The following is a 22,328-nucleotide window of genomic DNA, read 5'->3' on the forward strand; positions in this document are numbered from 1 at the left end:
ATAGATGGTATTTTGGTGAGGGAGCCCAGGATACACACAAATATCAGCCTGATCTAGCCATCCATCTTAGCCAACTGTGAGGGTCCTAAGTATGGTGAGAACCCAGGTTACAGTAAGTAGAGACCAGAGACAACATACCCAGGCACTCTGGCTCCAGTATCTATGCTCTTTGCTTTATCTAGTACTACTCTGGAGGCCATGACCTGTGGACTTAAGTTTGGCATCAGTGCTTTCTGTATCGAAGAGGGGAAAGAACACCTTTATAAACTTTCCTTGAAGTGATTTCTGGTCATTGGAATCTTAAGGGAAGACTGATGGCATAGGACTGCTAGGTAAGGTTTTCCTCTCCGTGGAAAGCAAGAGAAACTTTTCCTTGGTGTTTGCCTGATGGCGAGGACATGGTTTGCAGCTATATCTGTCACCTTGTCACAGAGGGAAGAGGTGGTAATTCCAGAAAAACCAACTCAAACATCAGGGCTGAATGAACCACCAACCTTGTAGTTGTCAACTTGCTTCCTGGTTATATGAGAAAATAGCATTCTAGTGTTTAAACCACTTCAAGTTCAATCGTTCAGTTCCTTGCAGCCACCCCTTTATCCTGCAGTCTGCACTGGTTGCTCTCAAGGCTGTTGTGCAATTGTCATCCTAGGGCTCCCCTACAGTCATCCCAGGATTTCCCTTCACCTTTCTTTTGAGGGCTCCCTGTATCCTGAATCTTAGCCTCCTACTTTTAATTTACTTTCAAAATGCTTAGGAGATCCTTTAATGGTTTCCTGAGAAAAGGCAAATGGGAGCTCAATTTTTAGAATCCCTGAGTGTCTGAATATGTCATTGTTTTATATACACACTTGAGTACTGAACTCTAAATATCCTCTCCCCGCCTCATCCCGATTTGAAGATCTGACTTTATTGTATTCTAGTGTCCAGTGCTATTCTTGAGAAGTCTTATGCCATTGTTATTCCCAGTCCTTTGTTTTGGTCTCTGGAGGCGTTTAAAATCAACTCTTTATCCTGGGTAATCTGAAATTGCATGCTGATCTGCCCTGTTGCCTGGTCCTAATTAATTGTGGCACTGGGCCTTTTGCGGGCCCTTTCAGACTCAGTTCCTTGAATCCCGAGGAATTTCTTTGAATTATTTGTTGATTAATTTCCTCCTCTCCATATTCTCTGGGTCTATCAGTCAGTTATTCCTAATTAGATAGTTGACCTCTTATTAAATTTTTATCAATTTTCCATGTTTTTGTTCTACCTTTTAGATTTCCTCAATTCTGTTTTCCAGCCCTTCTGTTAACTTTATATTGGCCATAGTTTTAATTTCCAAGAATGTTTTCTAATTGTTCCTTTTTGTTATGGCTTCCTTGGTTTATGGCAACAGTATCTCAAGTTAGTATTTTTTAAGCTTCCCCTAGATCCCTAATGGCTTTTGCTATTCTTCATGTTTAGGCTTGTCTGATGGTTCTTGTTTGTCCATTAATATTTGAAAGCAAGGGACTAAAAAGCTTACTGGCATTAAGGTAGGGCATACGGACTAGTGAGTTTCACTGTACAGTGAGTAGGTGAGCCAGCCTTTTCATTGGAGGGACTCTTTAATGGCAGAATCTGGAAGTCTTTTCTGTTTTTCTACATGGTTCTATCTCTTGTCCTAGAGAAATATAGGGGTGGGGCGAGGGAGGAGTAGAAATAATGCCTAGCTGCTGGCATTCTGTAAGGTTAGTGACAGAAAATATAATTTCTCAAATGATTTCTCTGGCTACAGTTTTCAAACAGTTTTACAATTGCCTAGATCCTGGCTTAAGGGTTCATTTGAGGCTGGCTCTTTGGTTTAAGAGTGTAAGCTCTTCAAATCCAGGTTCAAATCTGAGGTCTACCACTTAATAGCTTGGAGACTTTGTATAAGCTACTTAACCTTTCACAGCCTACTTACACTAAGTGTGGTATAGGTTTAGTAAGGAGTCCCTAATCCAAGACTGTTGAGAGTTAATACAAGTATTTAGTTCAGTGTCTAGCACTAACACTGATTTTTTTCTCTGCTCATCTCCTTAGGCTGGTCATGCTCTAATTTAACAATCTTTTCAGGTCCAGGTGTTTTTCATCTCTTACCTTTTCTTGTCATCACCTAGCTTCACCTTTAAGATAATTATAAACACTTTCTCTAGGGTTTTTTTTTTTTTAAAGAGTTTATTTATTTATTCGACAGAGATAGAGACAGCCAGCGAGAGAGGGAACACAAGCAGGGGGAGTGAGAGAGGAAGAAGCAGGCTCATAGCGGAGGAGCCTGATGTGGGGCTCGATCCCGTAACGCCGGGATCACGCCCTGAGCCGAAGGCAGACGCTTAACCGCTGTGCCACCCAGGCGCCCCTCTCTAGGGTTTCTTTTGATACTGGTTTGCCTTTTGCTACTTCTAGAGCCAAAACTACATTCTAGGCACATTTTGTTCATTTAAAATGCCTTTTACTTAGTCCCCTTTAATCTGTTGTCAGTTTTTAATCCAACCAAAGCACAGGTATTTCTAGGTGCAGATTTCAAGTGACTCTGGCTTTGGATCTGTGATGGACTTTATATTTCCTTCTAGTTCTGTCCAAGCTTTGTACACAAGGGCATTTGCCTCAATGCCTAGCTTATGCCAGTCTCTGGGCAGCAGCCCCAAGGCCAAACTGAGGAGCAGACTAGGTCTTTTGGCACAGGTGAAAGCAAGAACTTATAGGTTGTTAAACAAAATCTTGTGCCTTTAATTTATAACGTAGTAAATCTAGAAAGCAATTATGTCTTATAAATCATCCTGCCCCACATGCAAACACTCACGTAGTTTTAAAAATAAGGCACATTTCCATTCTGCTTCCTTTCTAATAAAGACAAAGAACATTGAGCCAGAAATCTGCTTTAAATTCTTAATAAAGGTGAAGACACTGGGCTGAACCTAAGGACGCCCTTCCTCATTATGCTTGAATGGCACACCTCTCTCCTTTCCACTGAAGTATATTCCTACCACAAACCCTGCCCTTCTCACCTAACAGGAATCCATGTTTTTTTTCTTGTAATCTCTGCACGCAATGTGGGGCTCAAACTCACAAACGAAAGATCAAGAGTTGCATGCTCTTCATGCAAGTCGTCCCAGGAATCCATTTCTTATTATGCAGAGGCTCTGAAGTATCTCTATACCTCCACAAGAAATGACAGAGTGCCCCTTTCTTTATGACGATACACCAGCACATCAAATACTGTCCCCACAGGAATGAGTTGTCACCTTTAAAACTTTCCATTACCTTTGTAGTAATTTAATTGTCTTTAGAAAGAAAACAGAAGAATACTGCAGGTGGAATAATGTTTAACACACTTGTGCCAAACCCTACCCCTCCTCATCTGTTGGCTTTCATTTCTCTTCTACATCATGGAAAGGCTAACACGATTAACTTTAAACAAATTTTTATTACACAAAGGTTGTCACATAATTGGATATTTCTCTACTTTGTACACAATTATTCTTACTCTCCACAGAAAGGCTGCTTAACTTTTCATCTGGTGATGGCAAACACTAAAATCCTGATTTTAACAGAATAGTAGTAAAAATGCCTCAGTGATTAAGTTGAAAGCAGTACATTGGTACATGGCTCTTGCACTCATTTATCAGGAATGTACAAATGTCTTTTTATTCAAAAATACAAAATAAATTATCTGTAGGCATGGACAATGACAGCAGTAAACCATTATATGTTGTCAACTGAAACCAGTAACTGATGGTTATAGTGATTTTCTTAACATCAGCCAGCCTTTTCTTCAGTCATTTCCTTCAACTGACTTCTCTGAAGTTATGGTTGAGGAGTACAGCCTTAAGCTTCCTCTCACAGTTCATTAATAATGGTAAAGCACTATTCTAGGAATCAGAACATGCCACCTCCCATACCACCTCCCATTCCACCCATTCCGCCCATTCCTGGGTCCTTCTCTTCTTTAGGAATTTCGGTGACTACAACTTCTGCTGTAGTTAACAGAGAGGCCACTCCAGCAGCATCCAATAAAGCAGTTCTTACAACCTAAGTAAAAAGTTTAATAAAATATTACCGTTTTTCTTAGTGAAAAATGAAAAAGACTTAATGAAGAGTTCTTGAATTTTTAGAAAATGGTCAACTATTTACCTTAGTTGGATCAATGATTCCTTTTTCCACCATATTCACAAAATCTCCAAGCATAGCATCATAACCAATTTCTGAGGAACTCTGCATAATTTTCTCAACTATCAACGATCCTTCAACACCTGCATTCTTAGCAATGGTCATTGCAGGGATTTTGAGTGTTCTCTTAATAATTTCTATACCTAAAGACAACAAATTTTAGCAAATTTAGTTTCATTCTTTTGTAAAAATTACAACACAGTTTTATTTGTGAGATTATTGATACAGGAAAACCCCAACTGGGAAATTCCACAGGTCAAATCATTCCCCCTGAAAGACATGACTGCATCTTTCACCTATTCGCTGACTATCAGTGCTATTCTATCTTTGTTATTATGGAAACTGCTTTGTGATTTTTGTTCTATTTAATGGGCAGCAACAATATTCTAACAGACTAAAATCAGGCTGCAAGGGCGCCTGGGTGGCTCAGTCTGTTAAGCGTCTGCCTTCGGCTCAGGTCATGATCCCAGGGTCCTGGGATCGAGCCTCGAGTCGGGCTCCCTGCTTAGCGGGGAGTCTGCTTCTCCCTCTCCTTCCCTTTCATGCTGCCTCTCCCTCTCTCCCTCAAATAAATAAAGTCTTAAAAAAACAAAAAAGACTTTAAAAAATAAAGTCAGGCTCCAAATTAACTCCTTTGTAAGGCAATTTTACCAATTTTTTGATCTTCATTAGCTGGAGTTAGTGAATCCAAGGCTGGAATGCACCGAAGCAGGGCACAACCCCCTCCCAGAACAATGCCTTCTTCAACAGCAGCTCGTGTCGCATTGAGGGCATCTGTAACTCTGTCTTTCTTTTCATTCACTTCAACATCACTTGTCCCACCAACCTAAAGATTAGAAGAATTCCAGTTGGTATGGGCTTCTCCCATTCAAGATGCTGACTGGCAAGAGTCACTAAAAAGCACTGGGTTTACTTTAAAAAAAAATGTAAAAAAAAGGTTGCCTATTTTGTTAAAAGTGACTGCATGATTCAATAGCTAATAGGGTGAGTGCAGTATCCCATGAGTCCAATACCGAAGTGATCATTAATAAAACACCTTTTTCCACAGCAACACTCCCAAGTCTGGTTTTAAGGAAGGAGACTATTCCAACGAAGAAATTTTATATAAATATACTCCATTTCCTAAAACATTTTGGTTATACAACACTATTAGGGAATACCACAGAAGCAAAATCATTCTTGGGCTCAGAACCCAAGAAGCTCATTTACAACAATGGATCTTACCTTCAACACAGCTACTCCATCTGAGAGTTTTGCCAGACGTTCATTCAGCTTTTCCTTCTCATATTCACTAGTTGTGATATCTAACTGCTCAATGATTTCTTGAATACGTTTTTCAATTTGAGCCTTGTCACCTTTTCCCTTTAAGAGCATGGCATCATCTTTGGTCACAATGACCTCTCCAACTTTTCCTAAGTCGTGAGGCTGAACATCTTCGAGATTTAGAGTCAATCCTTCTTCCCCAAATACCTACACAAAAACATTTAAAAATGAACCAGTTGCAGGTTAGTTTTTCATCATACCAAGTTTATCAATAATATATCGTGTGGGTGTTTTGATGAGAGAAACATAATACTGTATTTCTTTGAAATTTGAGATTTCAAGATAATTGCTAGTCCAGATAAGACTTGATCAAGTTTGTCACTGCATTTCCCACTTCTCACTTAATCCTCAGTATTCTTTATTTGAGTAAGTAGAAACTCAGCTCCTCCAAGGTCACTTCTGGTAGAGCCAGAACTAGACCTTAGACCTAAACTCTTAAGTCCTAGGTCTTTTTCTACTGTATTCTTGAAAACAGATTGGTTAAATAACCCTATTCTTAGGCTAGACTCATGGCAAGTTAGAGAAGGGAACTTAGCACTATTTAATCGAACCTTCACCTCACAGACATCCAACAGAAACACAGATTAAGTAAATAGTTCAAACAGTAGTATCTGACTGTGAAAAATAATTAAATCTACCTATAAATCTTAGGCCTGGAAATATAAAACATTCAGCAAACCAACATCACATATATTTACTTACTGCACCACCAGTAGCAATAGCCATGTCTTTAAGCTGGTTCTTTCTATTGTCACCAAAACCTGGAGCTTTGACTGCCACAACCTGAAGACCAACTTTTAGCCTGTTAAGAACAGTTATTAATAAGAATGAGATTTAAATTTATTAAAAACGCTGTCTACTTCTTAAGTTCTAAGATTACTTAGGAAGCCACTTTGTTTTCTCAAGATTTTAGTTATGGGTGCCTGGGTGGCTCAGTCGGTTAAGCATCTGCCTTCGGCTCAGGTCATGATCTCGGATCGAGTTCCATATCATGCTGAACGGGAAGCCTGCTTCTCCCTCCCTCTGCCTCTCTGCCCTGCTTGTGTGTGCTCTCTCTCAAATAAATAAATAAAATCTATTATTTTTTTAAAAATTTTAAAAAGATTTCAGAGAGTGAGAAAGGGCATGAAGGGGGGCACAGAGGGAAAAGGAGAAGGAGGCTCCCCGCTGAGCAGGGAGCCCAAAGCGGGACTCAATCCCAGGATCCTGGGACTATGACATGAGCCAACGGCAGACTCATATCTGACTGAGCCAACCAGGCACCCCTGGAAACCACAGTTTTCAGAAGTTTTTGCTTCCTAACAACTTTTGGTCAAATTAAGACATGAAAGAGCAACTTTCCATTCATCCATGTTTGCCAGTATCTAATTACCTTCTTCACAAACTGCTGACCTTACTTTCTAGTTAAACTGAACCCAGAATGAAAATGTTAATGTAAGCAAAAAAACTTTTAAGTTAAAATACAGTGATAACTATTTTATAGATTATGAAAATCAGAAGAGTTACTAATTATTAAATTTAGGGATCTAATAAGCATTTACCCCTACCCTATGGGTTCTATTTAGTATTAGATCAAGTTACTACTAAAGTTTGAGCCAACAGTGTTCTTAATTCAGTTCCTTTACAAATATAAGTATTGCTGATAATAGCATTATGCTCACCTGCAATTTTATCAGATAATGAATACCTGAAATATACAAAGGAAAGTCCACTCGAGACTAGATTGTGAAAGAGTATTTAAAATTCAGGACAGTGCGGGTCTGTTTTATTAAAAAGCTGAATAAAAAACAGAGGGATAAACTGCAATAGTATGCCAAATAAATCAGCCATCCAATGTTACAGATACCAGTAAAATGGCTCAATGAAACCCTGTAGGTCTACTGTCTGCTTTTTATTTTGGCTTCAAATCCCACAATCTCATAAGGCTTTTCATAACCCAAAAAGCAAATCTAAGCTAACAAACATTCCAGGATAAGTCAACTCACTTGGCACTTTTGTGTCAAGATATGCAATCTGTCATACATAACTATTTCATTTGTGCATTTCTGTTATAATGGAATTGGAAAGTATTACTTCTGATAACTCAATTCTAGGAGTAGGAAGAATATATACTTTAGTAATGCCCTAATATTCTTTTTTTTAACGTCTTTTTAAAAATAAGTAATCTCCACACCCCATGTGGGACTCAAACTCACAACCTGAGATCAAGAGTCATATGTTCTTCTGACTGAGCCAGCTAGGCACCCCAATAATGCCTTAAAATTGTGTTTATAGCATTAACTACCTATGTTAAAGTCAAAAATAATACATTATAGATTTAAAAAATTAAGTGAATAGACCTCAATTTATTTTAAATGGAGTGTCAAGTTCTCTACTTCAGACCATTAATTAAAATTTTCTTTTAGGGGCGCCTGGGTGGCACAGCGGTTAAGCGTCTGCCTTCGGCTCAGGGCGTGATCCCGGCCATATGGGATCGAGCCCCACATCAGGCTCTTCTGCTATGAGCCTGCTTCTTCCTCTCCCACTCCCCCTGCTTGTATTCTCTCTCTCTGGCTGTCTCTATCTCTGTCGAATAAATAAATAAAATCTTTAAAAAAAAAAAAAATTTTCTTTTAACAGATTGACATACTGACAACTAAATACACTTTGATCTAAAGTTGAAAAAATATTTTACTTACTTCTTCCCATTCAAAATTAAATTGTGAAAATATTTTTCCAGAAAAAAAAGTCATTTCTTCAAAACAACCGTACACATTTATAATAAAAAATAGACAACCACATACAAAATTAGGCTATGTTATGAAAAAGTTGCACAAAAAGAAAGGACCATTATAACCAGACCGACCAAGAGTTCATGAAGTACACCTATATTACACACATCACTAGATACTATCACAAATGGTTCAATGTGGGTACATAATGGAGATTTCACACATCAATACAAAAAACTGCCTTACATCTGGAAATGTAAACCAAATACCATGGCCTATTACCTATTCAAAACAAGTGTACTCAGAGCTTCTCCATCAACATCTTCGGCAATTATGACCAAGGGCTTACGGTGAGCATTGGCAATTTCAAGAGCAGGTACAATGGACTGGACACTAGAAATTTTCTTTTCACTCAACAGAACATAGGCATCTTGGAATTCACATTTCTGACCTGCAAAAACAAAGAACATTTCAAAACAACTTAAAACATTAACAATATTCTGAAAACAGCTGCAATTTAAATGAAAAAGCTATAAACCACAGTTTTAGTACATTTCAAGTGACTAATGAGTTCATGATTTTCCTTTCATTTCTCTTTACAGTAACTTTTGAAATATATAGATTTATTTTCTTAAAGTATGACCTGATAAATGCTTGCAGTCTGACATATGGCAAACTGTATTTTTTTAAAAATTTCATTTATTGACTTCTTCTTACCTTTTGATGTATTAATAAAATATGGAGAAATATAACCTCGATCAAACTTCATGCCTTCAATAATTTCTAATTCATCATTTAGTGTTTTTCCATCCTATTAAAAAAAAAAAAACAATTAACTGTATGAATTTCATTAAAGAAACAAAAAATTCTAATGATAGACCAGACTAAGAGACCCCACTGATCACAAGGGATCCAGGCATAAGTATGCAAATACCCTAAGGCATCCAACTCCAATTCGGCAAAAATTTAAAAATGTGTATTTTTTTATTTTTACATCCAGAAGACAGTATCATTTAAGTTAGAATGGACTCATTCCTGACAGCAAAGGCTAAAAACTCACACAAAACTTAGTTAAGTACTCCAGTGTCATAAATGCTAACATTACACATAAAGGAAACAAATATATGAAACATACAGTTTAAATTTTTGTATTTAAAAACTGTTTTGATCATCAGACAATTCATTCCAAGCTATCATTAAGAACACTTGCCTTCACTGTGATGACACCCTTTCTTCCAACCTTTTTCATTGCATCGGAAATGATGTTGCCAATTTCTTTGTCTCCATTTGCAGAAATCGTAGCAACCTAAAACAATCCAGTTACTCTTCCAAGTTAAAAAGATAAGGCCAGCATCCTCAGTCAGCTCCCCTCCCTTTCCTGTAACTTCCAAACTGATACATGGGGGGCAGGGGGAGGAGAGTATGGACAAAGATGACATGGTCTAATAGTCCTAACCAAGTGTTGGTTCTGTTTTCAATTTTTTTAAAATTTATCATTTGGCTACATTATTATTAAAAGATATGAAATAAACATACAACTATTCTTTTTAAAAAAGGGAGGATTCCCCCCGCCCAGGAAAAAATGGCAATATTCTAACACGATAAAAAGTTATGCACCTTTTGATAAATGGCCGAAGAACATTTTCCATACAAACAAATGAGTTTTACTCACAGCCATGTAGAACTAAAGTGATAGCCCACTAAGACTCTAGTTATGGTCATTGCATTATTTTCAAATATTATTTAGCAGTATGTCAGTAACTGGTTGGTATCATTATTCCGACACTGGTATGTGACTATGAAGTAAAATCACATTTATCATAAAATATGAAAAATCCTTACCTGAGCAATTTCTTCAGGGGTTGTCACGGGTTTAGACTGCTTCTTAAGTTCAGCAATTACAGCATCAACAGCTAACATCACACCTGATTCAAGAATAAATGCCATTACAATGCTCATTCTCTCATGGTTCCTCGTCAAGTAAAAATTTCAATTTATGTTAAACAGTTCAGTGTGTTAATAGCCTGTACAATGCCTCTTTGCCAGCACTCTTCCTAATCTCATGGAGTTGAATGGCATGCACTGAAACAGGAACTTTAAAAGATAAATGAAAGCTCAGAGGACAAAATTATTGTGAAAACTGGACTAAGGAAAAAAACCAAGGTGTATAATTTCAAGAATCTCACCACTCAACTCATTCTGTGTAAACTAGTCCCAATCCAATCATGTTGCACGTTTCCAACAGGGTCACTCAACCCTTCTCTCAACTGAATGACATGCCCCCACAGGTTTTAATTATCTGAAATTTCCTCATCTAATATGTAATTATAAGCAAAATACTTGTTTTAAAAGTCAACAGCATCACAACATGGATTTATGAGAACCCACTTTTGTTCAAGTGGGATTAGTGCTGGCTCTTCTCTTGAGAAATTTAACTTCAACAAATAAAAAATCCAAAGAACGGATTGTAGTAACAATTTTCTTGGAGAAAATAATAACCTCAACTGATACTTGTCCATGATTTACACTCACACTGCTTTTTTTTTTTTTTTTTTAAGAGGGAAGGAGTGAGAGAGCAGGGGGGACAGCAGGGGGAGAATTTTAAGCAGGCTCCATGCCCAGCACGGAGCCCGATGTGGGGCTTGATCTCATGACCTGAGCCAAAATCAAGAGCCAGACGCTTAACCAACTGAGCCACCCAGGTGCCCCTCAAACTGCTTTTAATGTAACACATTGATCTGGACCTCAAACACTGAAATAGATGAAATGCTGATACATCAGTGTGCTGGGATGCCAATTCTGACAAAACTGTTAAAAGCATCCCCCCTTACTCCCAAGTCTCCTAATTTGAACAATAATATACCCTAGAGATAAGTAGCAATTACATTTTCAAGACGGAAAAACCAAGTTTTAGTACATAGTTAAAAAACGGCAGTGACTGGACTTAAGTCTGTATCACTATGAAGCTCATGCTTAAGAGGAGATCTTTAAATTGCGCTCGTTCCCCAAAGCAAGCAATAACAAACAAAACGAAGACCACTAATGTACTATGTGCTCTTAAGCACATAAAGTTTGACATCCTGGGTGACTTAGTTTAGCCCTACTTTGTAAAATATCAAAACTGTGTAACCTCTCCCTGTGCTAATCCCCAAAAGCTTACTATTTTCAAGGTACACAATACATGCTGTATCTTCCAATAAACTTCATGTGTTGGGGGGGGGGTTAGGGGACTCAAGACACAGACAGAGAAGAGGAGGACAAAAAGGAATGTCTCAGTCATATTTCCCTCCTCAATACCTAGTGTAGTACAGATCACCTAAGCCAGGTATCCAATCACTATTTGCTGAGGGAAAACGCAGATTTTTTTTTAAGAGAAAGGTGAAACAAGAACCAACTTTTTAAGACACTTCAAGACACTGGTGACAATGAAGAGACTTTCCTACCTCTTCTGATTTCCACAGGATTAGCACCTTTGCTAATCTTCTCAAAGCCTTCCTTGGCAATAGAGCGTGCCAGGACAGTAGCAGTTGTGGTGCCATCCCCAGCCTCTTCATTCGTGTTATTGGCAACATCTTGAACAAGTTTAGCGCCAATATTTTTATATTTATCTTTTAAGTCAATTGACTTTGCTACGGTCACACCATCTTTTGTTACTTTGGGACTTCCCCAACTCTGTTCAATAATCACTGTTCTTCCCTACAGAGAAAAAAAAAATGTGACAGAATACATACTCTAAGTGCTATTTAGCTTAAAACACAACAAGCAGTTTTGAATAACAGGATAATTACTTCAAAGTCTCAACACAAATTGTCACTTTTATCAGATCTGCAACATGAATCTCAAAGGCAAATTCATCAGTGTTCTTAGCTTAGAGACAAAATGACCTCTTCTGTTGCCAGGTGCTTAACCCTGCATGAGATTTTTTGGAAGATAAAAATCCTAGAGACTGAAAGATGTCATCTCATTAAAACAAAACAAAAACACCGCAAACCCACATAAGGTAAACCAGAACAAAATGGTAGATCATAATGAAATTTCAGAATATTCTTCACATAATTTATTGATAAGTTTTGTCCGGTGCCCGCTATCTTTGAAAGTAATGTGAAAATTACTTTTAAACTGGCTTTAATATTTACCTACTAAAATACCAACAGCAAGGCAAGTACAAGTCACTCTTCCAGGGAGGGCTGCTTCAATGTTAAATCCCAATCATGGTGCAAACAGCATTGGCAGCTTCTGGATTTGAACCAAAGCTGCTACTTGTGAGGCATGCCACATTTTACACAGTATGTATCAATACTTATATATCAATACTTCGATACTGGAACTGTCAACCTGAAATCAAGCATCACTTCACTTGTTCATTACCTTCAAAGGCCTTCTCAAATTGTTACCCCTCACTCACCAACCTCTTTATGGTAAATGAGACTTAAAATTTTAAATGTGCTTTGGAACAGAATGGACAACGTAAAAACATTAAGTAAAACTAGCACCTACAAGCACATACTTGGAAGTACCATAGGAGATAAATTACATACTTCCACCAATGGTACCAACTACTGGGAAAAAAATCTAAAAGGTAGGCAAGCGAGATGATTAAGTCTACCTTCCAACAATTCTACCTTCCGGTTGCGAATCCACTTTCATCTGTGAGTTACCACTCTGTTACATCATACTTTATAGAAAAAAAAAGTTTCGCAAATTTTAAAGAAACAGTCTAAATTTTAAGACCACTGTAAGTAAAGAAAAAAAAAGATTAAGCAGTAACTAGGAACTCTTATGGGTATATTGGGGTTTCTGAACAATGGATACTGAAGTATTTACTATTCGATAGCTCGGTATGACTCTATGGTATTAAAATATTATTCCTTAACTCACAATACTATAAATTACAACAAAATAAAAACATTGATACCTTTGGCCCCATAGTAACGGCTACAGCATCGGCTAAAAGGTCTACACCTTGAAGCATTAAGGCTCGGGCATCTGCACCAAATTTTACATCTTTGGCATAGGCCCGAGTGAGATGAGGAGCCAGTGCTCTGGACACTGGCCTAATTTGGCGAAGGACTGCGGGTAATCGAAGCATTTCTGTGGAGGGGGGGAAACAATCAGATTAGCAGTACATCCATACTAGGAGTACCCCTGCGTATTACAGCAAACATGACATGCATACACCACACCAGAATAAGAAATGTTAGGTGTGAGTTGGATTGACCTCTGCCAGTCACTAACCCGGGCCACGGGAACAGGTTCAGAACGCCAGCTACCTGCGTAAGTCCCCACGTGAGGCCGTCCCCGAGCCTAACTAGAGCACTAGCACAAAGCACACCATCTCCTTCCTCAAGGCTACCTACCCCAACCGTTAAAAACGAGTTAATCTTTCATCGCTAAAATAGCCTTGAGAGCAAATCCACTCCAAATGTCCTCCTAAAAAACCAAGTTTGCAGGAAAGGGGTGGGCTATAAACTAGAGTAACCAATGGAGAAAAAACATTCCTGACGGTGCAAAAATCTGCTTAGCAAGATTTGTCTTCATGTAACCACTCGGGGCAACTGTATCAGAGCAGCCCGCAAGGCCGCGATGCTGGGGGGCTCCGGCCCGGCCCACTCCGCCCGGCCCCACGTGTCTTTCCATTAGGACACCCTCAGCAAGGTCAAGGGTGGAGAGCTGTCCAGGGGGCCAAAGGCGGCTGAGACCACCCTCCCCAGCGCCCCTGCAGTCGACCAGGACAGGGTTGCAACGGAAAGCCCACGTGAATTATTCACTCCCCCGATTCCACACTAACTCCCGTGCAAGCCCTCCCTCCTGCGCCCTGCCCAGGCGAGCAATCCACGCCGCACGTGACGGGCACGGACATGGACCCGTGAGGCCTGGCCCGGCGGCCCGGGCCTGCGGCGCCGCAAGAAAGCCCTGGCTCTCGCCCGCCGGCCCAATCAGGCAGGACCACAGGGCCTGGGGAGAGGGCCGGCTCAGCGGTCCCGGGCGCCCGGAGGTGGAAGCGCGGGGCGGCCGTGTACCTGCGGGGCAGCGGCACAGCGTGCAGACGATGAGGAAGGCCGTCGGAGACGAGTGAGGGACAGAGTGCACGGCGCACACGGCAAAGAGCCCGTGTCCCCTCCCTCCGCCGCCTTCCCCCCGCCCCACGGCACCGCGTGCGCGGGCGGCTCCCACCCCTTCCCGTCCGCCGGGGCCCGGCAATCGGCACGCGCCACGCGCCAGCTCCGCCCCTCCCTACCCGAGCAGGGCCAGGCCCGGGGCTCAGCCCTCTCCGGCCGGCTTAGGCTAGTTCCCGGGCTGCACTCGGTTCCAGAACTTTCTGGGAAGCTCTGCACTCTCTGTGGGTCAAGGTTCAAAGCGCGTCATTTCCGGGAGAGGGGCGGAGAGCTAGTACTTTCACCTCGGCAGGCGGCCTAGAAAAGCCTAGAAAGAACTCTTTTCTTCCGCCTCCCTGTGCTCGCGTCAGTGGCGGGCGCACAGACCTCGGGACGAATCGCAGCGCGCGCTAGTGCGGCCACCCCTTTTTGCGGGGAGGAGCGGGGGGCGGGAGCGAGCGCGCCTGCGCGCTAGGCGGTCTTTTCCCACGTTCACGTGGCCCGCGGGTCGGACTGCGGGTCTCCTTGCAGCGGCGGCAGCTCCAGAGCTGAGTACGAACTGCAGCGGCCGGAGTCATGGTGAGTCCCGCATGGGGTGGAGGCCGGAAAGCCTGGCTCTGCCTGAAGCGCATGGACAGCCTGGCGCTTCTCCTTGGGCTTAGCGGGAGGGGTAGGGGTCACTGAGTGACTCGCGCGTCAGCAACAATCCTGGAGAGGCCAGGGCCCATCGACCCTTTCCTCCGCCAAGGGCTCTGCACGAGTGTGCCCCGCACGCCTGTGGGCCCGGGGGCGGGAACCCGGACGCACGCGCTGCGGCAGACCCAAGTCTGCGAGGCCTTTGTGGGTGTGTAATATCTTGAAAAGCATGGCTCCAGGAGCAGGGATTGTTTGTTTTTGATGAAATTTTCCAGAGAAATCTGAGGAGGGAAAATATTTGACCTTGAAATAAAAACTAAGGTTGCCCTTAAAGCTCGTCTGATTGCTGACCAGAGGCGCAACAACGACCCCTAACATACGGAATGGGAAATTAAACTCAAAATGTAGAACAAAACATTCAGATGGTTTTCTTGAACGAATAATCTGAATTTTGGCGTTAATTTTGAAAGCCACACGTGCTTTTTGATGTATAACGCTTAGAAGGTAATCACATAACTGCTTTTGTTTCAAATTTAACATTTCTGTTCTTACAGGCAGGGCAGGCGTTTAGAAAGTTTCTTCCCCTCTTTGACCGAGTTTTAGTTGAAAGGAGTGCTGCTGAAACTGTAACCAAAGGAGGTATTATGCTTCCAGAAAAATCTCAAGGAAAAGTGTTGCAAGCAACAGTAGTAGCTGTTGGATCGGGCTCTAAAGGAAAGGTAAATGGGGCTAAAGTGGAACTATTTTCATGTGAAGTGGAGCGGAAAAAAGAAATCCTTGGTGCTTATTAAAAGTAGTCTGTTGAATAGCTTTGTGTTATCTTCAGGATCATTCCCTAATTCAGTCACGTCAAATCTGCCCCTTCAACGAAAATGATTGTAGAATGAAGTTGATGGAGAGTTCAATCAATAACCATTTGGTAGTCTAGTATGACCAGCGTTTTCTTCAAATTTTAAATGTTTGATAAAACAAAAAACAATGCTTAAGGATGATCCATGGGAGCTTATAGGAGTTGAAGGGAAATTTAACCTCTAACCCTTAATTGCCCTAATCTTTTCACTGTTTTTGGCCTTAGGTGGTATACTTCTGAAAGGAACAGGTTGGACCTAGCCTTACAGGCATTCTCCAATTAGTTGATTAGACCTCTCAAAGTCAGCCAGAATACACAGTAAATAACTTTGGGGTCACATACGTTAATTGCATTGTTCCAGTTGTTTGTAAGAAAGTTCTAGCAAAGAGCTATCCTGGAGTCTGGAATAGGAAGCCTTTGGGGAAGGGGCACTATGCTGCAGTCTCTCTCCTTAAATTTGCACTTTGATGGAAAGAAAATTGACTCATGATAGAAGTATAGGTTCCAAAATCTGGAAATACCTGTTGAATTTTTGTGTATTAGAAGTTAAACATGACCACTATATCTGATTTTTAAAACTGATTGATTTCACGTAGTCTGGAGTTTCTGTTAATATTTAACAATTTAAAAAGTTAGCTTAAGTTAATTTCCCATTATAACTCTGAACTTTACTCTGAAATTGGGTTTTAGTTTAAGCCTTCATGTATGCAATTTGTTTCAAAGTGTAATTCTACAGTGATATTTTTGAGGAAAGAGCTGTGATTATAGTGTAAATCCTATCACTTGGTCACCAAATTCTTTTTTGACAGTTAATTTGAATGAGCATATTTAATTAATAAAAGGTGTAAATATTTGGTGAACTAGATGTTTTACTGATAAATATCCTTATTTTCTTAAGGGTGGAGAGATTCAACCAGTTAGTGTGAAAGTTGGAGATAAAGTTCTTCTACCAGAATATGGAGGCACCAAAGTAGTTCTAGATGACAAGGTGTGTAAATTTATTATTTCTTAAAAGTTAAATATTTGTGGGGGGGCCTGGGTGGCTCAGTCGGTTAGGGGGCTGCCTTCAGCTCAGGTCATGATTCCAAGGTCCTGGGATCGAGTCCCACTTTGGACACCCTGCTCAGTGGGGAGCCTGCTTCTCCCTCTGCCGCTCCCCCTTCTTGTGCTCTCTTTCTCTGTCAAATAAATAAAATCTTTATTTAAAAAGTTAAATATTATTTTCTTAACTAATGTTTTCTCTATTTGCAGGATTATTTCTTATTTAGAGATGGTGACATTCTCGGAAAGTATGTGGACTGAAATCATTAAAATGGCATGAAGTGAAACTGCCCATTCCAGTGAAGTTGTGAAATCTTTCATCATGTAAATAATTTTCATGTCTCTTTTATAATAAACTAATGGTATCCAAACTAATGATATCCAGTGTCTCTAAAATTTAGTTTAAGTGTACTGATATAAACATTAGCAAATAAAAAATGCATAAATGAGTGGTTAATCTTTATTTGGTGATTTAAGATGGTTTTAGGGTTCTCTGGTGTTTTGTTTTGTTTGTTTTAAGTAACCTGCAGAAAATTCTGAGAAACAGTCTTTCCAATTTTTACATTGAATTTCACTTATTACATAGATTATTGATGCTGATACAAAGACATGGGTTTACATTTCCATTTTTAAAAGTAGTATTTTAAGCTTATGTATAACAAGTTTATATTGAAGTAATCAGTTTTTCGTTTATGGAATCGTGTTAAGCATCTTGTAAGTTTTTAGAAAAACTTAGTGAAGTCCAGTTTTTAAATACTTGATATTACTACAAAATTTATTTTGCAAAAATCCATGGAAGGTTTAACAGCTACCATTGGTTGAATGCCTTTTACATACCAGGTGCTGTGTGATAGTGATTACAGCTAACATCTCAGGAGCATTTTCTATCCACTGGCTACTGTTGTGAGTACTTGGTGTATATCACTTCTCTCAATCTTTCAACAACCCTCTAGGGTATGGTCAGGCTCATCTTGCAAATGAGGAAGGTCAGGCACACACACTGGTTGAGTAATCACCAAGCACGCTCAGTAGGAAGTGGCAAAGCCAGGATTTGGCAGTCTCAGCTCCAGATGCTGCTGTCCAAAACTTTGTGGCTATTTTGTCAGAATTCTAAGCACTTGATACACATTATTTCAATCCTGGTTGATAACCACTCTGATCAGGAATGGGTAGTACCTGAGTGGTAGTTACGAGTATCTAGTTCATAATTTGTTGAATTTAACAAATAGGAAACGGAGTTAGAGCTGGACAAATAGCTTGATTTAGCTATAGCAGCTAGGGGGAGAAGGTTTAAACCCAAACAGTCCTCCACCAGACTTGATTACCAACCCCTAAACTTTGCCTCTCGGACCAGCTATTCTTGGTCAAATTTTCTAGTTTTTGTTACCTATAAATAAGTCTGATCATGGCTTTTAGAAAAGTGTGCCCTATATTTGTCTTGTAGAATTGAAATCTAGATGAAATTATAAATGGTGGGCACCTGGGTGGCTCTGTCAGTTAAGCGTCTGCTGTTGGCTCAGGTCGTGATCCCAGGATCTTTGGGTTGAGCCCTGCATCAGGCTCCCTGCTCAGCAAGGAGCCTGCTTCTCCCCCTCCCTCTGCTGCTCCCCCTGCTTGTGCTTTCCCTCTCAAAATCTTTAGGAAAAAAAAAAATAAATGGCATGGAATAAGTCTCAACTTTCGGTCATGTCCTTATCAGTAAAGCATGTGTGTATTTATGTTAATGTATGTGTTAGTGCCATTTGGTATACTAAGGCTTAATCTTTGTCGTCCTCAGTTATGAGAATTATTAAAAGCTTGATTTACAGCACCCTAGTGGGTCATCAGTTTCCTGTTGTCCCCGAGGCATAGCTAGATAATCTGCTTTGCTCTTTATAACCTTGTCAAGCATGGATTTCCCTGTTTACCAATGAGAAAACTGACTCAGTCTAGATGAGGAAACTTCAAGGCTCTGTGGCTGGTAAATCGTAGTTAGGCAACCAGTACAGGGACCATGTTCTCCAGTTCTGTTTTTCAAACACCCAAGCAGATAAGTTTTGAGATCTAAGGCAATGGTTTCCAAACCTTGGTTCATCCTTACAATTACCTGATATATTTAAAATTTCAGGACTCCATTTATATAATCTCTGAAATTAAAAGGATGGGGGAATTTTTTTTTTTTGTACCTAGAAGTAGTTCCATAATGCTTGTCCAGCAGAATTGCTGAAGAAATAATTTTAGATTATGAGATTATCTTGGGAACTAATAGGGAAAAGAATTTTGGCATGAGAAATTTGGGCCTAAAAAGGGTATTGAGGGTGTGGAACCACATGTTTTCATAATACACTGCTGTCATTTATCTTTTGGTTAACAGAAAAACAATGAAGGTAAAATAGGCAAAATTCCAACTGGAATTTTTGTGGTTATACTACCTTTTTTGAGCATTTGCCACACACTTCTAAGCATTTAATATATAATCTTGTTTAATGACATGTAATCATAGCAACTCTGAGGCAGATACTACTTGCCTCATAGGTGAAAGAACAACTGGCTGAAGGTAACACCACTTTTAAGTCATAGCTTGGGATTGAACTCAGGTTTGTCAGACTTCAAAGTGTGCCTTAAGGGGTCTGTAGGTGGCTCAGTCAGTTAAGTGTCCAATTCCTGATTTGGGCTCAGGTCATGATCTCAGGGTTGTGAGATTGGGCTCCATGCATGGCATGGAGTCTGAGATTCTCGCTCTGCCCCTCTCCCTCCCTCACTTGCGAGCTCTCTCTCGAGATCTTTAAAAAAGTGTGCCTTAAACTATTCTACACAAAAAATTGGGGAAATTGAGAATAAAATTACCAGGAAACTATTGTGTTGTATGGGTATTACCACTAACATGGTTTTCCCTCCTATCCAGAAAATGTATGCTTTACAAAAATTTTTATCTAAAAAGTTGGAATTACAAGATTTCATTTTTATTTTATTAGAAGAACACAACATGAGATTTATCCTCAACAGATTTTTAAGCATACGATACAATGTATTTTTAATTATAGACACAGTGTTGTATAGAACTTTTTCCTCTTGCTTATCTGGAACATTGTCTTGATTAGCAGTTCCCCGTTTCCCCCCTCTCCCTAGTCCCTGGCAACTACCGTTCTACTCTGCTTCTATGAGTGACTATTTTAGATAACTCATAAGTGGAATCATGCTGTATTTATCCTGTGTTTGGCTATTTCATTTATAATGTCCTCTGAGTTTATTCATGTCACATATTGCAGTATTTCCTTGTTTAAAGCTGAACGTATATACCATGTTTCCTTTATCCATTCTTCTGGTAGATGGACATTGTTTCTACATCTTGGCTGTTGTGAATAGTGCTGCATTTAACTTGGAAGTACTAGTGTCTTTCAGAGATTTTGATTTCAGTTTTTCTGGATAAATACGCAGAAGTGGGATTGCTAGATAGAACTCTGGTAGTTCTGGGGTGCCTGGGTGGCTCAAATGATTAAGCATCTGCCTTCGGCTCAGGCTGTGATCCTGGGGTCCTGGGATCAAGGCCCAAATCAGGCTCCCTGCTTATCGGGGAGTCTGCCTCTCCCCCTCCCTCTGCCCCTCCCCCATGCTCATGCCCCATCCTTCTCACGCTCTAATAATAAGATCTTTAAAAAAAACTATGGTAGTTCTATTTTTAATTTTTTTTTAAGATTTTTTTTTTTTTTTTTTTTTAAGTAATCTGCACCTACACAGGGCTCTAACTCACAACCCCAAGATCAAGAGTCGCACGCTCCACCAACTGAGCTGGCCAAGTGCCCTTCTATTTTTAATTTTTGGGGAACCTATGGACTGTTTTCCATAGTGACTGCACCATTTTGCATTACCATCAACCAACATGGATCATAAGGTTTTATATATTAGAGGTACGAACTTGTCAAATTTGTCCTACTTTGATGTGCAGTTTTTGTTTCTAGCTAATCAAATCTCACTTCTAGTAGTGTTTTAAATTTTGAACATTTAAGTAAGTAATCCATAATTTATTACTGTATGGTCTATATGACTTTTTTTAACCAACGATTAGCTTATATCAACTTTATTATCCATTTTATCCACCACCACTACCCCACCTTGAAATTTGAGGTTAGCCTAATTTAGTATGAAAGAGAACCACACAAAAATGTACATACCAGGGAGGCACCTGGCTGGTTCAGTTGGAAGAGCATGCAATTCTTGAACTCAGGGTCATGAGTTTGAGCCCCACATTGGGTGCAGAGATTACTAAATATATATATATTAAAATATATATATATAATATATATTACTAAATATATATGAATATATTACTAAATATAATATATAAATATATAATATATAAATAAATATTATATAAATATATATATTATATATATTTTAAAGTGTACATACTAGAGCACCTGGGTGGCTCAGTCGGTTAAGCATCTGCCTTCAGCTTGGGTCATAATCCTGGAGTCCTGGGATCGAGCCCCACATCAGGCTCCTTGCTCAGTGGGGAGTCTGCTTCTTCCTCTGCCCTTCACCCTACTTGTGCTCGCTCACCACCCCCACTCATGCTCTCTGGCTCTCGCTTTTGCTCTCAAATAAATAAAATCTTAAAAAAAATAAAAAAGTATATCTACCAGGATATAATAATCATTGGGAGCCCTCTTGGCAACTGGCTACTACAATCACCAATTTGGTCAAATGTTCTGGAATTCTAGAGAGAGAAGTGAAGTGCCATGGGAGTTTGGTATTTTACTCAACTGTAGTCAAAGTTGTCTAAGTTTGAAATCTTTTTAATATGTCATTTGTTCAATTTGTTCAACTATGAACATACCTCCCTATACTTCCCTGCTGCTTCAACTTTGGTTGGCCTGGGATGAAATCTGCATCGCCACACAGAAATGCTACCCATACTTTAAGGCACATTTTGACTACTTCATGAATCATTCATAGTGTTGTCAGTTTTGCTCTTAGGTTGGCTTCCTTCAAGCCAACATAGTTAAGGCAGTCCCAAACTTGGCAATGTCATGGTCAGAAAGAAAGGACCATCTCTTTTGGTATCTCCTCAAGAACAAGAAAACCTTTTTCCTAACCCTAACCCTAACCCTAACCCTTCCTCCAAACCTTCCCCCAAAGGTCTCCATCAGATATTCTTTTGTATTTCTTTAGGCTAAATGGAGTCAGATGCTTACCATTTAACCAAACCTTGGCTTAGGCCAATAGGGACTCAAACCTCAGCTAGAGATGGGTTTACCCTTCCCTGGTCATATAAGGAAAGATGGATACTGAGCAAGATAAAAGTATGTTTGCAAAGAACATGTGTGAAGGGGAATGGACAGCAAGTAAGAAACCTAAGACATTTTTGCTTTTTTTTTTTTTTTTTTTTTTTTCAGCTAGGCTCCACACCCAGCATGGATCCCAATGCAGGCCTTGAACTCATGACCCTGAGAAATCAAGACCTGAGCTGAGATCAAGAATCAGATGCTCAACTGACTGAGCCACCCAGGGCACCCCAACATT

General features: G+C 40.0%; 2 protein-coding genes across 3 annotated transcripts in view; one reads left to right on the plus strand and one right to left on the minus strand.

The window, feature by feature from the left end:
- Nucleotides 1–3,407: 3,407 nt before the first annotated feature.
- HSPD1 (heat shock protein family D (Hsp60) member 1) lies at nt 3,408–14,696 on the minus strand. Of its 2 annotated transcripts, none has more exons than XM_044381319.3 (12): nt 14,443–14,696; nt 13,120–13,295; nt 11,648–11,900; nt 10,047–10,129; nt 9,415–9,510; nt 8,922–9,015; nt 8,487–8,655; nt 6,196–6,295; nt 5,395–5,640; nt 4,822–4,996; nt 4,135–4,313; nt 3,408–4,032 (listed from the first exon to the last, which is right to left on the minus strand). In XM_044381319.3, the coding sequence occupies exons 2-12, from the start codon at nt 13,291–13,293 to the stop codon at nt 3,880–3,882; spliced, it is 1,722 nt and encodes a 573-aa protein (XP_044237254.1). In that variant the 5' UTR covers nt 13,294–13,295; nt 14,443–14,696; the 3' UTR covers nt 3,408–3,879. The 2 variants fall into 2 exon arrangements, with proteins under 2 accessions (XP_044237254.1, XP_026348040.1); XM_026492255.4 differs by lacking the exon at nt 14,443–14,696 and adding an exon at nt 14,225–14,380.
- HSPE1 (heat shock protein family E (Hsp10) member 1) overlaps nt 14,602–22,328 on the plus strand; it is a 34,048-nt gene continuing 26,321 nt past the window's right edge. The window contains exons 1-4 of the mRNA XM_026492259.4: nt 14,602–14,878; nt 15,490–15,654; nt 16,684–16,773; nt 17,037–18,636. Of these exons, the coding sequence (XP_026348044.1) occupies nt 14,876–14,878; nt 15,490–15,654; nt 16,684–16,773; nt 17,037–17,087 (309 nt within the window). The 5' untranslated portion in view covers nt 14,602–14,875 and the 3' untranslated portion in view covers nt 17,088–18,636. Of the gene's footprint in view, nt 14,879–15,489; nt 15,655–16,683; nt 16,774–17,036 lie in introns of the transcript that reaches the window.

This window comes from Ursus arctos, unplaced genomic scaffold (assembly GCF_023065955.2).
Source record: "Ursus arctos isolate Adak ecotype North America unplaced genomic scaffold, UrsArc2.0 scaffold_1, whole genome shotgun sequence".
NCBI classification, from domain to species: domain Eukaryota; kingdom Metazoa; phylum Chordata; class Mammalia; order Carnivora; family Ursidae; genus Ursus; species Ursus arctos.

What these genes read in the sequence shown, in the direction of transcription:
- HSPD1 (XM_044381319.3), bottom strand. Translation starts at nt 13,293, where the DNA reads ATGCTTCGATTACCCGCAGTCCTTCGCCAAATTAGGCCAGTGTCCAGA. An exon ending in CCGTTACTATGGGGCCAAAG is followed by an intron (nt 11,901 to 13,119) that starts GTATCAATGTTT and finishes TTTTCTCTGTAG; the next exon opens with GGAAGAACAGTGATTATTGA. An exon ending in CTATTGCTACTGGTGGTGCA is followed by an intron (nt 5,641 to 6,195) that starts GTAAGTAAATAT and finishes GTTTTTGTGTAG; the next exon opens with GTATTTGGGGAAGAAGGATT.